Source organism: Equus caballus, chromosome 2 (assembly GCF_041296265.1).
Source record: "Equus caballus isolate H_3958 breed thoroughbred chromosome 2, TB-T2T, whole genome shotgun sequence".
NCBI classification, from domain to species: domain Eukaryota; kingdom Metazoa; phylum Chordata; class Mammalia; order Perissodactyla; family Equidae; genus Equus; species Equus caballus.
In genome coordinates, this window is record NC_091685.1 from 44,437,950 (window position 1) to 44,459,266 (window position 21,317).

Here is a 21,317-nt window from a genome sequence, read left to right on the forward strand (position 1 = left end):
CAGACTTGGGAGTTGTATTTAAAGGCATGAGCCTGGGTGAGCCAAAGGTCAAGTGTGGATAAAGACGAGAGGAGCTCTGTGCCCTGCAGCCCTTCAAGTCCAGGGAGGAGGAGGGAGCAGCAGGGGGATGGAGACAAGCGGCCAGCGAGGTGGGAGGAGAAGCAGGAGAGCCTGGTGTCCCGGGGGTCCAGGGAGGAGAGGTCAGCAAGGAGGAGGGAGTGACCTGCGGTGTCAGAGGCTTCTAAGAGAAGCCTGAAGAGGAGGACTGAGCACTGACCCTGGTGCTTAGCAGGGGGACATCCCTGGTGACCTTGAAGAGAGCTGTCCTGGTGGCTGGGGGCCAAAAGCCTGACCAGAGTGGGTTCAACAGAAAACAGGAGGAGAGATTTTAGACAGTGCACAGAGGCAACTCTTCCAAGAAATCTGGTGCGAGGAGATGCTCTTTGTCAGTTCAGGCTGCCGTAACAAAAATACCAGACTGGGGGACTTGAACAACAGTTTCTCACAGTTCTGGAGGTTGGCAGTCCAAGATGGAGGTGCAGGAGATTTGGTTCCGGTGAGGGCCCTCTTTCTAGCTTGTAGCTTGCTGCCTTCTCACTGTGTCCTCACATGGTGGAGAGAGGTCTCGTGTCTCTTCACTTTATAAGGGCCCCAGTCTCATCATGGAGCCCCCTCCTCATGACCTCATCCAAACCTAATTACCTCCCAAAGGCCCCACCTCCACATACCATCACATTAGGGTTTCAACATATGAATTTTGGGGGACACAAACATTCAGCCAATAGCAGAGAGGAGAGAAAGGGGTGGTAACTGAAGGGGAATGTTGGGGGTCAAGAGATTGCTTTTCCTTTTCTAAGACGGGACATATTAAAGAATGGTTACATGCTGATGGGAAAGATCCAGAAATAGGATACATTGATGATTTCGTGAGAGGGTGAGGCCTGTTACAGGGATGTCCTCAAGGAGGCAGCGGTATACGAGATTAATGCCCAAGTGTTGGGGTGGGCCTCAGATGGGGACAAGAAACTTCTTCCATAGTATCAAGAGGGGAGGCAGAGCCGGGTGTAGATGTTGCTGGAGGTTAGACATGGAGGCAGAAGTGTGTGAAAATTCTCTTGCATTGCTTCTATGTTTTCAAAGAAAGGGCAATGGAAGTCATCAGCTGAGAGGGAGGTTGGGGGAAGAGGGGCTGGCATCTGACCAGAGGTGGGAAATAGTCACTTGGATTTCAGGATTGCCGGGCAGCCCCAAGGGCTCGCTGGGGTTAGGAGTGGTGTCATCAGGAGAAAGCACGCTAGTATTTTAACGGAATATAAAGGGTTGTTAACTAGGTATAAGGATCTGTAAACTAGGTAACTGGAGGGATGAAAAAACAGTAGCAAGTGCAGGAAGCAGCTACCACTCCTAGGGTGGTGGTAAAAAGTAGAAGCTGGAAGGAGGGGCCCCTCAACGAGGGGATGCTGGGCTGGGGCTGGGGCCTCTGAGGAGAAGAAAACGAGGCTGGTTCTCCAAGTGTCAGAATAACTGCAAACTGGATTCAACTGCTGCTTCTGGAACGTCCCAACTGCCACCTCCACCATGAAGAAGCAAGATGGGTGACAACGACAGAACAGAAACAAGCAGGAAGCCAACAGGAAGCAGTGTCTTCTTCCCCCTCTAGCCCTGCAGTCTCTCCCCAGCCCCTTATTGAAAGAGCCTAACCAGGAGCTGGCAAAGCAGAAATGTGGTTTGCAGTGAAGAATAGCAGGGTGGGTTTGGAGCTTGGTCGACTGGCACAAGTAGGCCTGAGTTTAAATCTAGACGAGTCAGTGTGCTGTATTTCTTCCCACCGTGGTAAGCCAGGATTGGGCTTCTGCTAGGTGACTACACTGCCTCCAGATAGAGGGAGTGGAGGTGTATGCAACTGAGTGATTACAACACAGGGCCCTGGAATGTAACTGGTAAGAACAGGAAGGGGTGAGGGTAGGTGAAAAGTAGTCCAGTCAATGGGCTGTAGGCCGGAGGAGGAAGACCCTTGCTCCTCCATGGACAAGAAACATCAACGTCAGCATCAGCATCCCTGGGAGCTTGTGAGAAATGTAGAATCTCAAGTCACTGAGACCTGCTGAATTGGAATCTGCATTTTATCCAGATACCCAGGGGATTTCTGTCTATATGCCAGTTTGAGAAGCACTGGTAGAAGAATTTTTGGAACTGGGAAACGAGAAAGGATGAGCTGGAAAGCTAGGAGGTGGTGCTCGGAGGGTGGGTGGCTTGAATCTGAGATTGTGAAGGGGTGCAACTTGAGAGTGTACCTGACCGCAGCAAGGAGGGCTTGCACAGGGGCACAGTCTCGGGGCCCGAGCTTCTGAGCTGGTCACTTTAGGTAGGAAGAAGCCAAGCGCTCTCGGGCATTGGGACCCCGGCGCCAGAAGGGCCTCACCTCCCCAAGTTAGTGGGGTCGACTCCCATCCCACTAGCTGGTAACTTATGGCTTAGCAGATCTCCTTCTTTCTTTTCTCTTTCCAAGACTTTCCAAAGTAAAGCGAACCCCTTTATTTCTCTTTGGGCTCGTCCAGTCATGCTCCCCCCTCCGATCGTTCGCAGTGGGACATGCCACCGGGCCTCCTTCCTCCCCCGACAACCCACCGGGCCTACGAGAGGATGGGCTTTGCATCCAGGGGAGACCAATTGCTCCCCGATCGTGCAGAACAGGGCGAAGCGGTGGCGGCCGAGGGGCGTGGCGGAGCGATTGGTACGGCCTGGGCCCTGCGTGCTCTGCGCGCTGTGGGCTCTTTGCGTCTGCGTAGTTCGTCCAACTCCCTTTCTGCCTCCGCTGCCGCCATGGCGCCCGTGGTTAGTATGGCTCCGCGTGAGGCCGCGGCTCCGGGAGAGGCACGTGGGCCTCGCCGGCCTGGCCTCTGCCCAGCTCGCGCGGGGCGGCGCACTGCAGCGGCCGGCCGGGGCTGGGCTGGCAGGCGGCCGGAGCGGGCCAGCGCCGCCGCCGGGCCCCGCACGTTGCGGGCGGAGGAGGCCGCGGCCCGAGGCCGAGGGGGAGACCCGAGCTCTCGGAGGCCGCGGCTCGGGCTGGGGCCCCTTCCTGGGGCCGGCGAGGAGCTGGAGCGCCGAGGCTGCAGCCCTTGGAGCCCGGCCGGCGTGGAGCAGCCCGGGTCTGGGCCTGGTTACTTGGGCGGAGGGCGGGGGATGCGGAGGGGACCTGCCACCTTTGGGAGCCGCGCATCCGGGCAGCCTGCAGTCAGGACTCGGGGACGAGTGGGAGTGTCTACCGAAAGTGGCCTGGCCGGCCTGTTTTCGGAGAGAGGCCTGGTTTTGAGGACCCCTGTAGCGTGTCCGGAGGAAGTTAGTTCCTCAGGGCGCAGCTGTACAGACCCTTTTTGGTGTAGGGCGAAGGCCCGGTTCCATTCTCTCTTAGCCTGGCTGGGACTGGGCCGTGTGGCGCCCTCATGTCACTCTGCCTGCAGATTGCTCTCCTCCTGGGTTACTTGGAGAAAGTTTTCTTGTCCGCTGTTGGGACACCCTTGTGAACATTTCCGGTTCACCTTTCTGCCTGGGTGGGCTTTTAATGCTTGTATGCATTTGTATGCTTTTGGTCTAAAACCTCATGGGAGCTATCAAGCCTATTGTGGGCAGGTCTTTTACGTGCTGATTGAATATTCCCGGGGATTAGATCTTAAAGCAGTCCTTTTGATTGTTACTAGAAAGAGAAGTGTAAAAAGAAAAAAAAACAGTGATGTTTGCAGTAGTAAACGTTTGAAAAGTTGACCCAATTGATACAAGTTTTAGATGAAGTTCTTTTAAACATGAAGGGAGGTAAGATGTGTTCTTGAAAAGGTCTTTTTAGATTCTGCAAAACTTGTTAAAGTGGAAGCACAGGTAGGTTGTACAAACCCTTTTTCAATAGTGTTGGAGTTTGTAGAGGGAGATTAATAATAAGCTTCTTTCTGAGAGTAAAGGAACTGAACTTTGTAGGATGTGCTCAAACTGATAGTTTGAAAGTGTGAATTCGTAGGTTAAAGCAGTCAAAAGGCCAGAAATTGTTGACAGTTGTGTTATGATTAGAACCCAAGTTTTAGCCGTACCCTTGTCCCGGCTGGGGTAGATGTGCTGCCAGGATGTGCACTTCCTGTGGCTGTTCTGAGAAGGTAGGTGAGACAGGAATCAGGGAGAGCAGCTAAACCAGATCAGGACCCTAGCCTGGAGAGTTAGGACAAGTGTTGCTTTCAGATTAAGATTGTTTTAGATATGCAAGGCATTCGTATGCCTGTGCCATAATCCTGGAATGAAATAAATGAGTATTTCTTGAAACTTTATTTTGGAAATTTTAGGGCAAATAAAAGGCAGTGCTCATTTTATTGTGGTCTGTAAGCTCACAGACCTTCGTGCCCATAGAGGTTGGGGAGGCTGGAAAGTGTAAATAGGTCAAGAGTGCTAGAATGATTTCCCCTGCAGAAGGGCATGACCCCAGGCCCCTAAGCTTGTAGAGCAGCATCTTGGGTATTATCTCTCCTCCACTCTTGGACAGAGCATGGGTCTTGGCGCCCTTGCCGGGGAACACAACTCCGTGGGTTTTGCATTTGTATGTGCTTTTATACCTCTGGCATTTTGGGTTAATTTTTTTTTTTTTGAATGGTTGTGCCTTCATGTCTGTTATCATTTGTATACTTTCTTAGAAAAAGCTTGTGGCGAAGGGGGGCAAAAAAAAGAAGCAGGTTCTGAAGTTTACCCTTGACTGCACCCACCCTGTAGAAGATGGAATCATGGATGCTGCCAATTTTGTAAGTGATACCATTGATGCCACTCAGGACAGTATGGAACCTTTCGAGATAGTGCTGAGAAAACCTACTGGAGCATGTTTCTGTTTTCAGGCTCCTAGGCTGCTCTGCAGATGTGGCTCTGCCATTTAACTCTGGATCTGGTCTAGTTAATTGGTTTCTAAGTCTTGCTTTCTCGTGTGTATAACAGAGTTGTGAGGAATAAACTGATGTGCTAGAGAACTACCTTATTTTCTTCTTTTCCTCCTTTTGTTTCCAAAAATGAAATCACTTAAAAGTTACTGGGCAACAGGCAAACTCCATTAGATCTGACATCCTTGGTGTGTGTAAGCGTTAGCTGTGGGCCCTGAGCCTCACAAACAAGGGGGCGCCTCCCTCCTGGGCCTGACTCCTTGGCTGTGGAGTGTGGGACAGATGGTAGCATCTCCTTAAGCTTCCCATTTTATTAAGCATCAGAGCTTTCGTGTTTATGTTAAAATGTCCTGCTTGTTAACTTGCACTTGGAGCTTGTTTTTTTTTTAAGACCTTGCTCTGTCTTGATATTTTGCTCCTATATTTGGCCCCATTCCCCAGTATTCCTCTATTTCACTTAAATCTAGAAAAGTTAACCTCATTGCCACATTTTGACTCTGCAACTTGGTTTTGTACTCTTTTTTTTTGAGGAAGATTAGCCCTGAGCTAACATCTGCTGCCAATCCTTCTCTTTTTGCTGGGGAAAATTGGCCCTGAGCTATCATCTGGGCCCATCTTCCTCTATTTTATTTGTGGGACGCCTGCCACAGCGTGGCTTGATGAGCGGTGCGTATGTCCGTGCCTGGGATCTGAACCGGTGAACCCCGGGCCGCTGAAGTGGAGCATGTGAACTTAACTGCTGCGCCACCGAGCCGGGCCTTACTGTTTTCTTCTCTAATAGTCACACTTGGGGGATTCAGACTTACTGTGCAGAAGCCTCCTGAATTTACGTTTGCTCTTCAGTCTCCAGAAGGTCAACTATTGCTGAGATAATTTCATTACAGCAAGAATAATTTTCAAATAAAGAAAAGTTAAAAACTCAGCGTATAGCCACTAATTACACAGAGTGGAATTGGGGCAGCTTCTTGTAGTTCACGGCCCTTGGGTAGATTCCTTTCGTGTCCCTGCACTGCCCCAGAAGTCCTTCAGTTGGCTTCTTAGTTCTCTCTTTCTCTCCATTGTCATCTTGCTTTTCTCTCTGTCCTCGTTTTCCTTCCTAACCATAGTGGTTTCTTCCAGTCTGTGTCCATGGTGGCCTTATCCTGCCATCATTCCCTCCTCCCTTCCTCTATGCTCATCTGTGTCTGTGATTGTCTTTCCTTCTAGATGCCTCGTTAGGATAGGAAACTTGAGTTGTCTGTGAGTCTAGTCTAAGAAGGAAAAGTCAAGATTTCTGATCTAATCACTCTTTACCCCATGATCGGTTGACATACTGTGTATTAGAGTTTTTAAACAGGATTTTAGAGTTTTCAGCTGAAAGGAACTTCATATCATTGCAACAGCAAGAAAACCAGAGTCCTCCTTTTTGGACAAAGAACCCTGAAGCCGATGGAGGTGAATGACCAGCCCAGGTTTCCACAGGGGTTTGCCGAGAGTCCTCTCTGGGCTCTGCCCTGTCTGTACTGTGCACGTGGCCCCTGATCGGATCTGTAGTTGTCTGGTCACTGTGTGTTTTTGCTCCTTCTACTGGATTGAAGACTTATTTTCTCTGATCCTACTGAGGAGTGCTCTATACTCCTTAGCTTCAGAAGTGGCCTGCAGCCTTGGTTGCGGCACCTTGTAACAATTGGGCCCTGGGCTTGACCTGGAAGTCAAAGCCTTCCATGGAGAGGCATGTTGGACCTTCTGTGGGATCAGTGAATATGTTCACGTGAAGGTGGTGTTTTCATATTATTCGTGTAAATCAAGTTGAATAGTGTCATTTTCTAATCACTGTTCCTAGATTTCAGACCTTATATAATAGCTAACGATTTGCTATCATTTTTTTTAAGGGCTGAACATTTAAACAACTCTATCCGTTCAGTGTTAGGAGTGTAAAAAATAAAATACTCTGCTGGTGGGAGGGCTGAGCCTGTCACTTCACTGATTGGTCCATTTGATGATTTCTACAGGAGCAGTTTCTTCAGGAGAGAATCAAGGTGAATGGAAAGGCTGGGAATCTCGGTGGAGGGGTTGTAACCATTGAGAGGAGCAAGAGCAAGATTACTGTAACTTCTGAGGTGCCTTTTTCCAAAAGGTATGGTGGGAGATGAGTGTTGCTTGCCTGCGTCCTAGCACTAAGATTCCCACCCTCGCCCCGGACAGGAATGTTGCTGCCTGCAGAGGAATTTGTTTTGTGGTTGCATCCGTTAATTTCTGGAACAATGCCCAGTGCAAGGAGGCAGTGAATGAATGAATGTTAACATGGTACTTAAAAGTATTCAACTTTTGGTAGTTGTAAAAATTTTGTTTTGCGCAGGCTGCAAAGTATTTTCAAGTATTACTGCTTGAAAGACACTCAGAATTCCTTAGACTGTGTTCTTAAAAATGAAGATATTGCTTCCTCTGCCTCTAGATCATAGTGAAGAGCTTTCAGTTTTAATTCTGTTATTGTTTTTCCTGTAAGTGCCACTATAGCTGGATGAGGACTCTGACATCTCAGTTCAGACTGCAGTCGCTCCATTTAGTGCCTGTGAGCACGTTTTGCCCCCAAGTCAGATACATCAGTTCACTTGCTCAGCTGTATTATACAGTTTTTGTTTTGAGGATAAGGTTAAAACACTTCCCAAGTCACTAAAGAATTGGACGTGTGCATACTCAGCTCCTAGCCCAGAGCCTGGCATGTTGTATGAGGAGCTCTGAATCAAACTGAATCAAGTAGTGGGAAATTGGAAGATGTGTTGGGACAAAATGGTGATAGTTAAGCCTTTGCTTTTATTTTTAACTAAATCGGTCACGAGATGACTTTAAAGCTTTGCTGAAGTACTCGTATTCTGCCGGCTGAGTTATGTGCAGAAGGCAATGTGCGAGAGAGACCCGTGCACCTGGGACTTGCTAGGCTTCCCCAGAGCCCTTGGGGAAGGTCTTTCTGGGACCCGTTTTCCGTCTCCTAACACGTCGCACTTCAGTTTTCACAGATATTCTCTTCTTTACCCAGCGGAGCAGGAAAGGAGCCTTAATCTTCTGTTAAAGTTTGCCTATCTCGATGATAATAGTTTTATGTTCATGAAACATTCAAGGTGTTCCTAATCTAGAACTTTTTCTTGCTCGTCTCTGAACTTCTGCAGCTTTTTACCCCAATATTCTATTATGAAAATTTTCAAACCACTGGAACTTTTGAATTAATTACCTCACCTGAATACAATGTGGTAGAAATAATAAATGAACAAGAAGAATACTTTTTAGATGGAACGACCAAATTGATTTATTTTTATGTAGGGAAAAGTGGATAGAATTGAACTGAGATCTTCACATCTCTGTGAAGATTGCTTTGTTGGCATAAGTAACACTGTTGAACAGTATTCATTTCTTGGAGATGGTGAGTTTCTTGGTTCATTATCATTCGGGTCCTTGCTAATATGTCAGAGGTTGCCTGTGCTTCTAATTTAGTCCTCATAACTGTTTGAAGAGATGTTAAGTATCATGAGTCCCATTTTATAGAGAGGGAAACTGAGGTTCGGGAAGGTTAATTTTCCCAGCAGTGTGTTTGCTTGGCTTTTGTACCCTCTTCTCTGTATGGCTTTGGGAAGATGCTGGAATAGATAATATTCCAGGGGCTCGTAAGCAGACAGGTGGGAGAGGAAACAACGTTGCGGGTGTTAGGTTGAGCACAAAAGCCCTTGCTGCCCTTATAGAAATAGCAGGTTTCCTAACGGGCAGTTTGTGGTGGTGACTGCTTAGCTGTCACCCAGGCTAAGGCTGCGGTTGGGCAGACAGGCTGAGAAGGCTGGGTGCTCTCCCCGCAGAGCTGGAGCGCCTGCAGTGGCGGGGGTGCCCCTGTTCCGGGACGTTGGGTAGTGAGCGCCACATGTTAGAGGTGAGAGTGTGTAACAGTCCCAATAAGCAATCTTGATAACCTGAGCAACCTCAGGGAGGCTTGGATCAATGAGGTGATGTATGGAAAGTGCTTGGAGCTCGTTGGAAACCCAGTGATTTCTCAATAAAAGGTATTAAGGTTGTGCTTAATTGTCACATTACTACCATGATATCTTTCTCCAGTGGTTGCTAAAAACCATTTCATGGGTGTTTGCTGTTGTTTAATGGACAGCTGTTGCATCTTCTCGTCTGTTCTCATTTTTATTACCAGTTTAGATGAAATGTGGCCGATATTTATTCTTGTTAGAACATTGGCTGGGTATATTTGCTTTATCTTTGCCATTTTTGAGCTGTGGGAAAACACCTTGAATTGTAATGATCTTGAATGCGTGGGTTTCATAAAAGTTACATTGTTTCAAAATGTAAGAAGGCTGTGTGTCTAGTGGAGTTCTCAAGTGTTCTTTCTCTGCAGGTATTTGAAATATCTCACCAAAAAATATTTGAAGAAGAATAATCTCCGTGATTGGTTGCGCGTAGTTGCTAACAGCAAAGAGAGTTACGAATTACGTTACTTCCAGATTAATCAAGATGAAGAGGAGGAGGAAGACGAGGATTAAAATTCATTGATCTGGATATTTTGTATGACTTCTTGAATAAAACTTGGGAACCAAATTGGTGGTTATCCTTGTATGTCTGCAGTGTGACGTGAACAGAAAATTGGAAATCGTAGTAAAAGGGCTTCCTTTGGGCTGCCATTCATTTACTTGTAATTAGACTTTTTTCTGCTTGAAAATGTCAGTTCTCCTGGTAGCAGTACCGGAACCGAAGCCTCCAGCTCTTTTAAGGGGACTGCCGGCAGTTTGACGCTGAGCAGGTGGGTGAGGGTGTGGGGCTGTGAGCTTCGGTTAGTCACTCTTTTACTGTAAAAAGTATGACATTTTTATCTGCTTTCCTCAAAGGGTCAGTAGTACAAATGTGAGGACTCAGTTCACTGAAAGCAAAGCCATTGACTTCTGTCTGAGGTTCTCTTGTGAGAAAATGGCAGTCGAGAAAAACGGCTCTGGGGCATTGTCTTTTCATTTTTTGATTACAGATTACTCTTCAGGCACACAATTATTATCTATGTTAATCGTTTTTCTTCCTATAGAAATAAAATGTGGTCCTTTGGTCTTGCTGCCTATTCTTATTTCCCTCAGGAAAGGGTTTGGAGAGCGATTGTAAAAGTCCCAGGTTTTAAATTAAGTAAAAGTGTACAAAAATGAATTTGTAAATGATCGTTTCTACAAGTCTTTGTAACAGACTGTCACTTTGGCCCCCAGCAGGGGGAGCTGGAGAGGAGGGAGAGTCCTGCCTGCTCTGATAGCCGGAGCGCTGGAGGCTTCTCCGGTGGGTGTGCAGGAGAGCCGCTGGGAGATGGTCCATGCTGAGGAGATGAGGGAGAGGTTGAGATGCCCTGGGAGTAGTCGCTTTCATGCCAGTTAGGCCGTGGCTGAATTTAATGTCAAAAGTCCTTCGACAAACTGACATTAAGTAGGGCCAAACTGAAAGTGGTGTTCCCGCAGAAAACCACGTCTGTCTTGGGAGTTTTGCCCTGTGTGGAGCCTAGAGAGCTGTGAAAGGTGGTTCATGAGGCTGTAACGATGTAATTGTTGTTGACAGAAAATCGAGTATACTTTCAAAAGAGACCCTGATGCCTTGTGGTGCCCTTCTAGCATCTAAACAATTCTGCAGAACTGTCTGCATTGTCTTAAAATGACGGTGTATAAAATTCATGTTTTTAAAGAGCTTGCCTACAGCCAATTTCCACACCTGAAATTCTTGTGTTCTGCTAGTTGCCTAGCTGGAAATTAAGTGTCTGAGTCCTGCCTTGGCTCCAATTTAACATTTGGTGCTCCTTGGATTGAGTTTAACATGTTGAGGCTTTGCAATTTCATTTGTGGTAAAGGCTCTAGCATTTTCTATTTCTATGCAAATTTCTTGAAGCAGAATTGTTTGCAGGTTCCTCTGCCCTCACAGAAGGCAGGGGTCCTTTCAGATTTAACTGAGGCATCAGTTGCTCTTTGGCGCTGCCCCTTCCATGATCACTAACTTTGTTAGTAAGTTCATGACTTGGGTTTGCAAATTTCACTTGTTTGCTGCGATGATGTTCCCTTGTAGTAATTCTTAGTTTGGTTGTAAAAAATTAACCCTGGGCTGAAATTAGCATATAAGTTTTTAGAAAATTACTCCCAGATTTTAAAACTTGTAATAAAATGGAAACTTTTTCTATGCCTTCTTGAACTCTTGTAATTGAGTTTTGATCACATTTTGTATTAAAGTGGCTAACACATGGCTACTATCGTGCAGGCTTTTTTCTTTTTTTAAAGGATTGGCATGTTAATCTGTTTAGCAACAAAAATTTTGTTGTTTATCCTACTGATTAATTGCTGTACCAACACTGACCTTGGTCTTCGTTAAGCTTGAGAAAAAAAAGTCCTGTATTCCCATTTTTTCACCTTGATTGTGCCGCTGTGCCTCGGTGAGATTCTGGAGCTCTCCGTGTAGAATGTCTTCAGATTCAGAGCCTGGAGGAGAACTTTGCAAACAAATTATTTTTTCGCATGGGGGATGTGTCATGTGAACCTGAATCTTGTTACACCAGCTGTGCCCGAACCACATTTTAGACCGGTTTCCTTTTCATCTGTTTTGTCTCATGACCCGCCTGCCTGATCTGAAATATTCAAGGCACAGAAACGGATTGGGTCATGGAGAGTTTCAAGCTGAGATTTACGTTCATAAAAGTGAAGTAGGAAGTTGGTGCAGTCTTGTTCTCAGCTGGCTCTGGTTACCAGCACCCTCCCTTGGCTTGATCCACACCATCTCTGTTGAAAGCATTAATGTTTGTTTTCCTTAAAGCCTCAGCGACCCCCTTCTGTGGCTTTTTCCGGGCTGAAACTGCTCTTTTCTGAGTAGTGTCATCCTCGTACCTCTTCAGGAAGAGGTCCTAACTTCACCAGTGGTGCCTAGCACAGAGGTGTTCAGAAATGTTTGTGTGGGAGAAGGGGGGGAGTTAAATCATATCAAAGATTAAGACAGTCAGAATTACAGAATGTTCTGGGGTATTTAGACCACAGCCTTTTTCGGGGACATGATTTCTTGGAAGGTGCACAGGACCCGCTGTGGTGATAACGGGCCCTGGTGAACTCCCTGGAGCCTCAGGAGAGGCTGGAAGTTGGCTTTGGCAGCTTGCTTTCATTTTCTGACTTGCTGCTTGGTCATTCTCATGACTTCCAATGACACCTCCCCCCCGCCCTCCCAAGCTTATCAAGTGTGGGTAGCAGAGTAGCGTGCTTGGTCCCTCCTTGTGAGGGGTGTGCATGCCTAGGATGGGGCTCCTTGACAAGAGACAACCACAGATTTGGCCGTACCAAGCACACAGACCTCCCTGCAGGTAACCTCAGAGCACGAGGCTGGCTGAGGTCAGAAGCCCCCTGGGGAGAAGAGCCTGGATAGGCCCCTGCTGGAGGTGTTGGCTAATCACAGTGACGGGCCTCTGTTCTTTGGGGTGATAAGCTGTGGAGGTCACCTCTCTTTCTGGAGGTAGAGGAAGAGGACAGAGGCCTCGTCTGGGGGATTTGCCATCCCAGCAATCAGGCGGTGCTGAGGGGAGCAGGTGGAAGCCGCCTCAAAAGATGCCAAAGTGGTGCTTACCTCGGGGAAGAAAAAGTATGAATATGTGATCCAGACATTTTCCTATCTTTCCTGTATTTGGGAGGATTTGAGAATCCACACTTTTTTCTAGGCTATTTCAGGCCAACCTAAAACTGTCTGTTAAGGCTGTGCTAACCAGCTGAGTGAGTTAGCTGCTACCATGGGTGGAACCCAGAAAGAACCCCTAAGATGCTTTAATTTATGGCTTACACAAGTACTTCCTCAGGTTCAGGGCCACGGCCAGGAGTCTGCCTTTTTGGGAAGCCCCTCCCCCCCATCCCCGGCAACCCCAAGAGGTTTGGATACGGGTGGGGCAAGGCCCCCGCCTTGAGAAACAGGCTTCAAGTACAAGGTCTTGGTGGGCAGGGGGTGCTCACCCTTCATCTCAGAGGACCCTGCAACCCTGGGAGTGGTGGTCTCAGCCACTTCCGAGGAGGCTGCAGTTGCACCTGTGCCACTGGCTGTGGGGGCTGCAGGAACAAGTGCTTCACTGCCCTTCCGAAGCCTCAGGAACAAGTGCTTCACTGCCCTTCCGAAGCCTCGCGTCATGTCGGGGCCATCAGGTGGCCACAGTGGGACGTGTTGCTGGAGGAACTGTCCTGAGGTGGGACTTCAGGGGTGCCTGTGTGAGGAATTCCCGAACTGAGTGGGGTGTGTGTTGAAGAGACCAGCTATTGCAGCTCTGTTCTTGGAAAAACATTTTTTCCTTGGTGCTTTCATAACCAATATATTTTTTAAAAATATTTTGATTTTGAATTGTCACTGAGGTGTCATTACAAGCTCTGTGATCAGCATCCACAAGAATCTTGTCTCCTGAAATTGTAACCTTAATGATAGACTTGTTCTCAGAATTGCAGAGTTTATTGAATTTTTACCTTTTTAGGGATTGCTTTCAACATCAGGCATTTTTGGTCCATTGTCATTAAAATGCACATTTAATAGTTTAACAATCAGCTCTCCTTTAAATATTCCTGGAGATTTCTAGTCAAAAATCCATTTGTTTCTGCCATTCCAGTGTTGGTTTTGTTTCGCTGTTGGTCTGTAAGTAATGTCACCTAGCTGCAGCCACTGGCGAGAACAAGGATGGGGAGAGGATTATGGGGAGAGAGAGTGATGGGCCTCTCAACTCTAATTTGTTGCCAAATTAAGCAGTTGGCACTGCTCTTTCTTGAATGATGTCTTGACTGAGTCTCGCCCTGGGAATTGGAGCCAAGGTTAATGGTGTGTGCGTGTGGTGGGGTGCTCTCTGGTTATGGGAAATACTGTAAGTCAAAGTTTCTCTAAAGTGGGACAGGGAAACTGTGCAAGTGTCCAGACCTCATCCTGCCATCTGGAAGGGGTTGGAGGCAGGGCTGGTAACAGGGTGGGTGTGTTTGGCGGTGCTTAGGGTTTTTTCCTGGATGGTTGACATTCAGGAAGACAGGAAGTCTGGAAAGAGCAAGGCAACCTTGCCAGTGAAAATGCAAGCCTGCTAGAGTGTCAGTGATTTGGGGCCCCCTCGGCTAGATGCCCAGTGATGTGAAGTACAGCCTTAGACGTGAGAAGCCCTTGGCTTTCTTAGCCCTCCTTCCTTTGCCCTTGCAGGCCACCTGCCCTGGGCTGATTCAACATCTCTCTCTAGTGTGGTTTAAAAGTGATCCAGGAGATGAAGGGGATTCCCAGCACCCCGCACTGTGATCCCAGAGGCTGGACAGACCTGCTCTTGCCCAGCAATGAATGAAGAGGAGCTTTTGTTTGGGGCTTGCTGGCAATTCATGTGGATGGGAAGGCGGAGGAAAAATTTGCTATACATCTTTCCAGCCCTCCCCAGGCCATCCATCACCTTCTGGTTACCTTGGACTTACGGTGCCTTGAGTTGTGGCAACCTCCCCAAGAGGTCTTGCATGAGGGCCCTTGCCAAGCAGGTACAACTCTCTTGGTTCCCAGAAGGCCCCAGGAAAGGGATAGCCCTTCTGGAGATGGCAGTGTGGCTTGGGTACTCTTGAATGCCACCTAGATGGGGCAGGTGCTCTGCCAAGATGGGAGGGATTGGTGCTAGAGAGAAGAACTTCTGCCTGCTCTTGGCTTCCAAGTCACGCAGATCCTGCAGGTCCCTGGCAGCCACATGGGGCTCCAGTGTGTTCCACAGGCTGAAGGCAGTGAGTTTGAGGGTGCCCTCCCTTTACTGGACATTCTAGGTTAGTGGGCTGGCCATCCTGCCGGCCACTGAAACTTCTGCCTTCTGAACAGCTTTAAGACTTGCTGCAGCCGAGACTGGCGGCGCTCATTTAAAATTCCAGTCTTGCTCCCCAGGGCTTTGGCCTCCATCTTCACCTGTAACAACCGAGGGCTCGTGGCGGTTCCTTCCCGCTCCGCGACAGGTGTCGCTTCTGAGCGGGAGTTTTGGGCACAGAGAACGCTGATCCGCACCACCCCTAGGGGTCCGGATGTGTTTAAACTGGACCCAGCCTCGAGGGGCGTTTTGGAAGAGGGCACGTGGGTGGTGGGAGCCGGGTGCGAAGGGGTGAGGGAGGAGCCAGTCTGCACGGACTTTTCTGGAGGAATCAGACCCGCTGTCTTCAGAGTGGCCCTTCCTCAAGTGCGGAACATATTTTTCTTCCAATCCTCATTCGAAAGGTGACTAGAAGCGTGTCAAGTCCGGAATGGGGTGCGGGGAGGCGAGGGTCTCGGTGCGTGTGAGCGGAGTGCAGGAGCTCGCTGTTCGGTGGCGCGAGGACCCCGCCTCCGCGCCCTTGGGGACTCCCGGGGCCGAGCGCCTTCTGGAGGGGGCGGCGGCGGCCAGCTCTGCGCTTCCCCGCCTCCCACTGGGCCCGGCTTGCCCGAGTCCCCGCTGCCCGCTCGGCCGTCGGGTCCCGGGGCGCGCGGGCGCCTCGACGGCTCCCCGGGCCAGAGCGCGCTGTCTCCCACTCTCCACCCAATGGCTCAGGACTAGTCTCCCAACTTGTTCTCTGCTGTTAACTAGTCGCGCTGCCGGAACGATGGGATGGGGTTGCCACAGCAACCAGACTGGACGTCACAATCCGGGCATGTGTGCCGCCCCCCCGCCGTGCCGCCGGCGCTGCCGCCGCCACCCTCGGCCGGCTGCGGGACTCGGGCTGCGGGGCGCGGTGGGCGGAGCAGCCTGGGCTTTGCGGGGAGCAAGGCTAAAGCGGCCGAGAAGAAGGGGGTCGAGACGGGGGGGTGGAGGTTTGGGGGGTGGGGGGGCAGGCGGCCGCCATCTTCTCGCCGAGGCCGCCTCGCCCGCCGCGCGCGCCCGTCCGGCAGCGCAGGGGTTAAGGCTGGCACCGCGCCCGGCGGGAGGGGGGGCGCCCACCTCCCCTCCCCCCCGCGCCGGGCATGCGGGGCCCGCTGGGCACCGAGGAGGAGCTGCCGCGGCTGTTCGCGGACGAGATGGAGAACGAGGACGAGATGTCAGGTGAGCGGGGCGCCGGCTGCGCCCGGGGCCGGGGCGGCGGGGGGCGCGGGGACCGGCGAGGCTCCGGGACCAGACCGCGCGGGCGGCGCTGGCGGTGCGCGGGAGGGGGCGCCCAGGCTGCGGGCTGCGCTCCCGCCCTGCTGGCGCCGCGCGGCCAAGGGCGCGGGGCTAGGCGAGCGCCGGGGCGCGGCACGCGGGCGGCCAAGGGCGGGGTGCGATCGGGGCCACCCGGGCCGAGGCGCGGGCCAGGCGCGGGCGGAGGACCGCGGGGGGCCTGCGCTGCACGCCACGGGCGGGGAGGGGGCGCGGCGCCGCCGGGGTCAGCCCGCGTGCCCTTGAAGGGGGCGGGAATCGCGCTCGGCTCCTGGTGCCGCGCAACCCGCGCTGTGGCCCCACCGCCGCGCGCCTCTGGCCTTCTGGAGGCAGGCGGGACGCGGCCCCGGGTCCCTGGCCCATTTCGGCCCCAGGGCGCGTTGGGGTGGGTGGGGCCCGGAGCAGGGTGAGGACGAGCCGTGCTCCGGGACCTGGCGAGCGCCCTGGCCTGGGTGGTTTCTCTTGGGCCCACGAGGGCTCCAGGCTGGGGTGCACCGGCTTGGACTCCCACTCCCCTTCCGCTGCCGCTGAGTGCTATGACCGCCGCTCCCAAACACTTTGCCTGGGCCGCCGGCGTCGTCCTGGCACGCCCTAGTGCCTGCCGCCGTCTCCAGCCCGCGATGGACCAGGGTAGTGGCCTTCCCAGCCCACCCCGCTTTGGCTACCGGCCTGAGCCCAGGGCCACTGCCCCTGCTCTTGCCATCTCTCTCAGAATTCAGCATAAACAGGGCTTGTGCGTCAGTGGTAACCTTGCAGGATCATCCCTTAGTTAATTGCTCACCATTTGTTTGGGACGTTTCCCCTCCTGGCACAGCTAGGCAGGACCTCACCCTGTCAACCAACCTCCCTCCCTCTCTTATGGGGGACTGTGTTACTTCTTAGCTTCCCTGCACCAAATCTGTGGCCCCTCCTGGGCTCCTTAGAGACTTGTGGGAGCTCCGGGGGCCCTCCCTGGCCCAGGACTGTGCTGTCTGGCCCCAGGAGTGCCTTCCACGGGGGGGGGGGGGGGGGGGGGCGGGGAATATTCCGCAAATTGGCATCCCAACTCCAGTGTGCAGGAGGTGAGAAGGGGAGGACCCAGTGGGCAGCAGCCCCCCAGGCTGCTGGGTCTTCCTAGCCAGGGGGTTCCCTCCAGGAGGCCAGGCCTAGGGGGGCCTCCTCCCTCTTCCACTTGTTTGCTTGTTTTAATGCTGTGATGGCCCCCTGGCAGGAGCCTGGCCTCACCCCGCCTTTCAGACACCCTGGTTTTCAACTTTGCGAAGCTCCTGCTGGGGTGGAGGGAGTGGGGGTGACGTGGCCCCATGTGGGTGGGGTTGCTTGGACAGTGGTGGACTCTTACATCCCCGGGTCCAGGGAATCAGGCCCCTTTCCCCAGAAGGGAGCACAGGCACGGAAACCCGTAGCTCTTTTCTACCCAGGAGGCTGGCTCCTCCGTGAGCCGTTCACGGGCTTCCTCAGTAAGTGGTTCCCGCTGGTGCTCAGGGCGTGGCCCTTTTGTGGCACTGATAGGGGTAGTGGACGTGAATTGACAGGCTTGTTCCAGGACTTCATCAACCCCGTGATGGGGTCCCCTGTCCCCCTCTCCCACATACTCTGGCTCTCCCTGGTTGTTTCAGGGAGAGGGGAGCGTTGGAGGGGAGGAGGCCAGAGAAGGTACCCCAGGCTGGTGGCCACCCAACTCACTCTGTTTGGGCCAGAGGGGTTGGGCCTTGGTCGAAGTCACCTGCCCACCACCCATTCTCCCTCTGCCTCCTGCTGTGTCCATCACTTCTGGGCGGGGCGGGGTGGGGGTGAGGTTGTCCCCAGGGCCTCTAGGAATGTCCCAAAGCCCTGCAGAGGAGGGTCATGCTCCGGCCTCTCTGGCCTGGGGATTGCAGCCCCATCCTTCAGCAAGACTAGATGCTCCACCTGAACGTTCAGAGTGGGTCCTGAGCCTTCTCAAGCTCCCAGCTCCCCTCTGTGTCCCCGGTCCAAGCCATTGTCCACTCCTGCTGGTCTACTCCGGAGCCGCCTAACCAGTCCTCAATGACTGCGCTCCACTCTGCAGCCAGGGTCACCTTTGTAAATCAGACCCAGACCCCCGTGGCTTCGATTGACTGCAAAGCCCCTGCTCTGTCCCTCCGTCATCGCCCCCACTCCTCCTGTTCATGTGCTGCAGCCACACTGGCCTTCTTGCTGCTTCTAGAACCCCCCAAACTCCATCCTGCCCTTGAGCACTGGCTGTGACCTCTGCTGACCTGCTCTTTCCTGTGCTCACGGCTGCCTCCTTCCTTCCTGTCGTTTAGGTCCTAGCTCAAATGACACCAGAAGGAGTCCCTCCTTGACCTCCTGGCTCAAGTGTGGCCCCACCCCTGTCACTCTCAGACCCATCTGAATGCTGTATTTTTCTGGCAGCATTTTCTACTCCCTGGAATATTATCACCAGCCAACTTCTGTGTCGGTGGTAACTCCCTTGGTCACATGCCGTGCCTGGCACATGGCACTGTGCGGGCTCAAGAGATGGTTGTGATCTCAGTGTCTGAGGACTAGGAGTCGCTAGGTCACCCCTGGCCCCCGGATGCGATGACAGCCTCAGCCCAGGCCTCGTGTCTCTCCTGAAGTGCTAGCCAGTTGGCCCCCTAGCCCTCCATTGCAGCCGCTCTGCAGCCCTCAGCCTGAGCTGGAGACTGTGACCCGACCAGACCTAGAGCCAGTAGGTTCCAAAACATCACAGTTTGCGGGCGGAGGAGCTGGTGTTTGGGCAACGTCATGCTCATTTTTAAATCTGCAGCAGTTGGACTCGTTACTTGTCAAATCGACTTTCTTTTCACTCTGCCCCGTCTCCCACCTCCCCCTCAGCAGTATTCTTGTTTCCCACATGGGGGCTTTGCTGGACCAGCTTTCTGGCGTTGAGGCAGGTGGGCGAGCCTGCTTTGAGGAGGAGGGCAGGGTGAGTGCCTGCCTCTCCAGCTCAGGGACTGGCAGCTGCCAAATTCTCCCAGGGATTCAGAGGGCCAGGCAAAGGGAGCGCTCAAGGGTCAAATGAGTCCAGCTCTGCTGCTTGTTAGCTGCCTGACCTTGGGCAAGCTACCCAGCCCCTCTGCCTCAGTGTCCCCACTTGTAGAATGGGGCTCTAGCACTAGCTACCTCATAGAGGGTTATTATGAGGACGGGGGAGATGGTGCACGTGGAACATTTAGGTCACAGTGCCCAGCACATCATAGGTGCCCAATAAACTGTGACTATTACGATTGGCACCACCCAAGGCGGGGCAGTTGACCTGCCTTCCTCAAGGAAATGCTTCCGAGACTTGCACCTTCATCCAGTAAGCAGGGGGGCATGGGGGCCTGGGCCAGGGGAGGGCTAGGAATGTGAAGCCCATGGAGGGGCTGGAGCGAGGGAAGGAGGGAGGGGCTCAGCACTCTGGGCCTTTCCCTCAGAAGTTCCTCAATCACACACAGCCAGGGGGGTGGGTTTTCCAGAGCTGGTGAGTCCAGCTTCTCTCCTGGCCAGGTAGTGTGACCACCCTGGCCCAAGAGACACTTGACTGGCCCATGCCCCCCAGCCCACAGGACTGCCCCCAGCCATGTGAGCATCTTAGGCTTCCTTGGACCCAGGGGCAAGGAAAGAGTGATAGCTATGATTCCCAAAGGTCCTTGCCTTCTTAGCTTGTCCCCCACCATGGGGAAATGTGGGTTTGGGGGTCCCAAGAAGCCTGATTATATTTAATACTCTTTGCTAGGAAGAGAGAGGCAAAGTGATCATCACAATTTGCCCAGTGGCTTGACCTGGGGCATCTTCACCTCACTCCAAATTGATCAGAGACTAAGATCCATCTATCATTTCATCAGTTCATTCAATCTCCCACCCACTTATTAATCCACCCACTTGTGTATCCACCCTCCCACCTAAACGTCTACCCATCCAACCATAAAACATCCACTCACCACCCACCAGCCATCCATCCAACCCACTCATATCATCCATCCTACCCCCTCTCCATTCTCCATCCATCCATCCATTCATCCATCCATCCGTTCATCTATCCATCTATCCATCCTGCTCACTCCATCCATCCACCCATCTTTCATCCATCCATTTATCCTACCCATTCTCCATTCACCATCCATGCATTCTACCCACTCTCCATCCTCCATCCATCTACCCATCCTTCATCCGTCTATCCATCCTACCCACTCTCCATCCTCCATCCATCCATCCCACTCTCCATCCATCCATTCATCCATCCTGCCCACTCTCCATCCAGCCATCCATTCATTCATCCATCCATCCACCCATCCACCCACAGACCCAACAGTGATTTCTTGAGTATCTTCTCTAGTGTCTTTCTGTGGCTTTTGTAGGTAAAATTTTGAGACTTTCTCCTTTATCTCTTTGGCTCTGTCCTTATTTCCCTCTCTCTGTCTCTTTCTCTCAGTCTATCCCCTTGTCTGTCCCTCAGTTTGTCTGTCTCCTAGTCTGTCAGTCTGTCTTCCCTGAGTTCCTGCCTCTGCTTCTCTCTCGGCAGGGCTGGCTCTCTTGCCCTCTTTTGTCCTGTCTTTCCCTGGTCCTTTGGGTGTGTCTCCTCATCCTCTCCCTCCTTTGCCTCTCTTCCCTCCCCATCCCTGCAGTGCTCTGGGCCTGCAGAGGGGCTTCCCCCTGCCTTCACTGGGCCCCCTAACTCCCCCCTCCTCCCTCTCCCCGCTCCCAGTCCCTTAGGATAAAAGGCTCACCTGTCCCCCCTCCCGTCTGCCCAGCGTGCTCAGGACTGACTCTTTGATGAGACGCCAATGAGACGATGTCTGGGTTTTGTTAAATGGCGTAAATAACTTATTGCTCCTCTCTTGGGCAGGAATACTGCAGCAGAGGGCCTGTGGCATGGGGGGGGCGCTTCAAAGACCGATGGGAACTTTAGTCTTGGTACCCCCTCCATGGCCAGCCCTAGGGTGACCCAGCAGTGCCCAAACCAGAGACCCCCCACCCTCTGCCACCCACCCCTTCACTACCCGCTGTCCTGACCCTCGTGTGGTCTCCCTGGGCGCCACCTCCATCGCTGAGCACCTCCTAGACATCATATCAGCAATTTTCACTCCTACTTTCAAATTCTCCATCACCCTGTGAGAAAGGCAGGATTAGGCCCATTTTAAGGATGAAGAAATGGGCTCATTGGGGGACCCCACCAGGAAAGGGTGGCAGTTTGAAGTATGCACGCTCCTGTTCCTCCCTCCTCCTGGGCCCCAGGTAGTCTTGTTCCCTGCTTGGTGCTGGGTTGGGGTGGGGAACGGAAGCAGTCCCTCTCGCCAGGCCCGGAGAGGGTGGTGGGCACTGAGCTGGCAGATTTG

At 52.1% G+C, this 21,317-nt stretch overlaps 2 protein-coding genes across 7 annotated transcripts in view; both read left to right on the plus strand.

Annotated features, from left to right (window-relative positions):
- The first annotated feature begins 2,699 nt into the window (after window positions 1-2,699).
- RPL22 (ribosomal protein L22) lies at window positions 2,700-9,470 on the plus strand. The gene is made up of 4 exons (XM_001496701.7): window positions 2,700-2,835; window positions 4,671-4,775; window positions 6,896-7,020; window positions 9,271-9,470. The coding sequence occupies exons 1-4, from the start codon at window positions 2,824-2,826 to the stop codon at window positions 9,413-9,415; spliced, it is 387 nt and encodes a 128-aa protein (XP_001496751.2). The 5' UTR covers window positions 2,700-2,823; the 3' UTR covers window positions 9,416-9,470.
- Window positions 9,471-15,548: 6,078 nt separating this feature from the next.
- The window catches only part of CHD5 (chromodomain helicase DNA binding protein 5), a 66,834-nt gene continuing 61,065 nt past the window's right edge, over window positions 15,549-21,317 (plus strand). For 4 of the 6 annotated variants that reach the window (XM_023635895.2, XM_001492213.7, XM_014737622.3 and 1 more), the window contains exon 1: window positions 15,549-15,903. In XM_023635895.2, coding sequence (XP_023491663.1) covers window positions 15,825-15,903 — 79 coding nt within the window. In that variant the 5' untranslated portion in view covers window positions 15,549-15,824. Of the gene's footprint in view, window positions 15,904-19,218; window positions 19,301-21,317 lie in introns of those variants that run through there. The other 2 variants (XM_070261068.1, XM_023635896.2) reach the window with 2 other exon arrangements.

What these genes read in the sequence shown, in the direction of transcription:
- RPL22 (XM_001496701.7), top strand. An exon ending in TCATGGATGCTGCCAATTTT is followed by an intron (nt 4,776 to 6,895) that starts GTAAGTGATACC and finishes TGATTTCTACAG; the next exon opens with GAGCAGTTTCTTCAGGAGAG. An exon ending in GAGGTGCCTTTTTCCAAAAG is followed by an intron (nt 7,021 to 9,270) that starts GTATGGTGGGAG and finishes CTTTCTCTGCAG; the next exon opens with GTATTTGAAATATCTCACCA.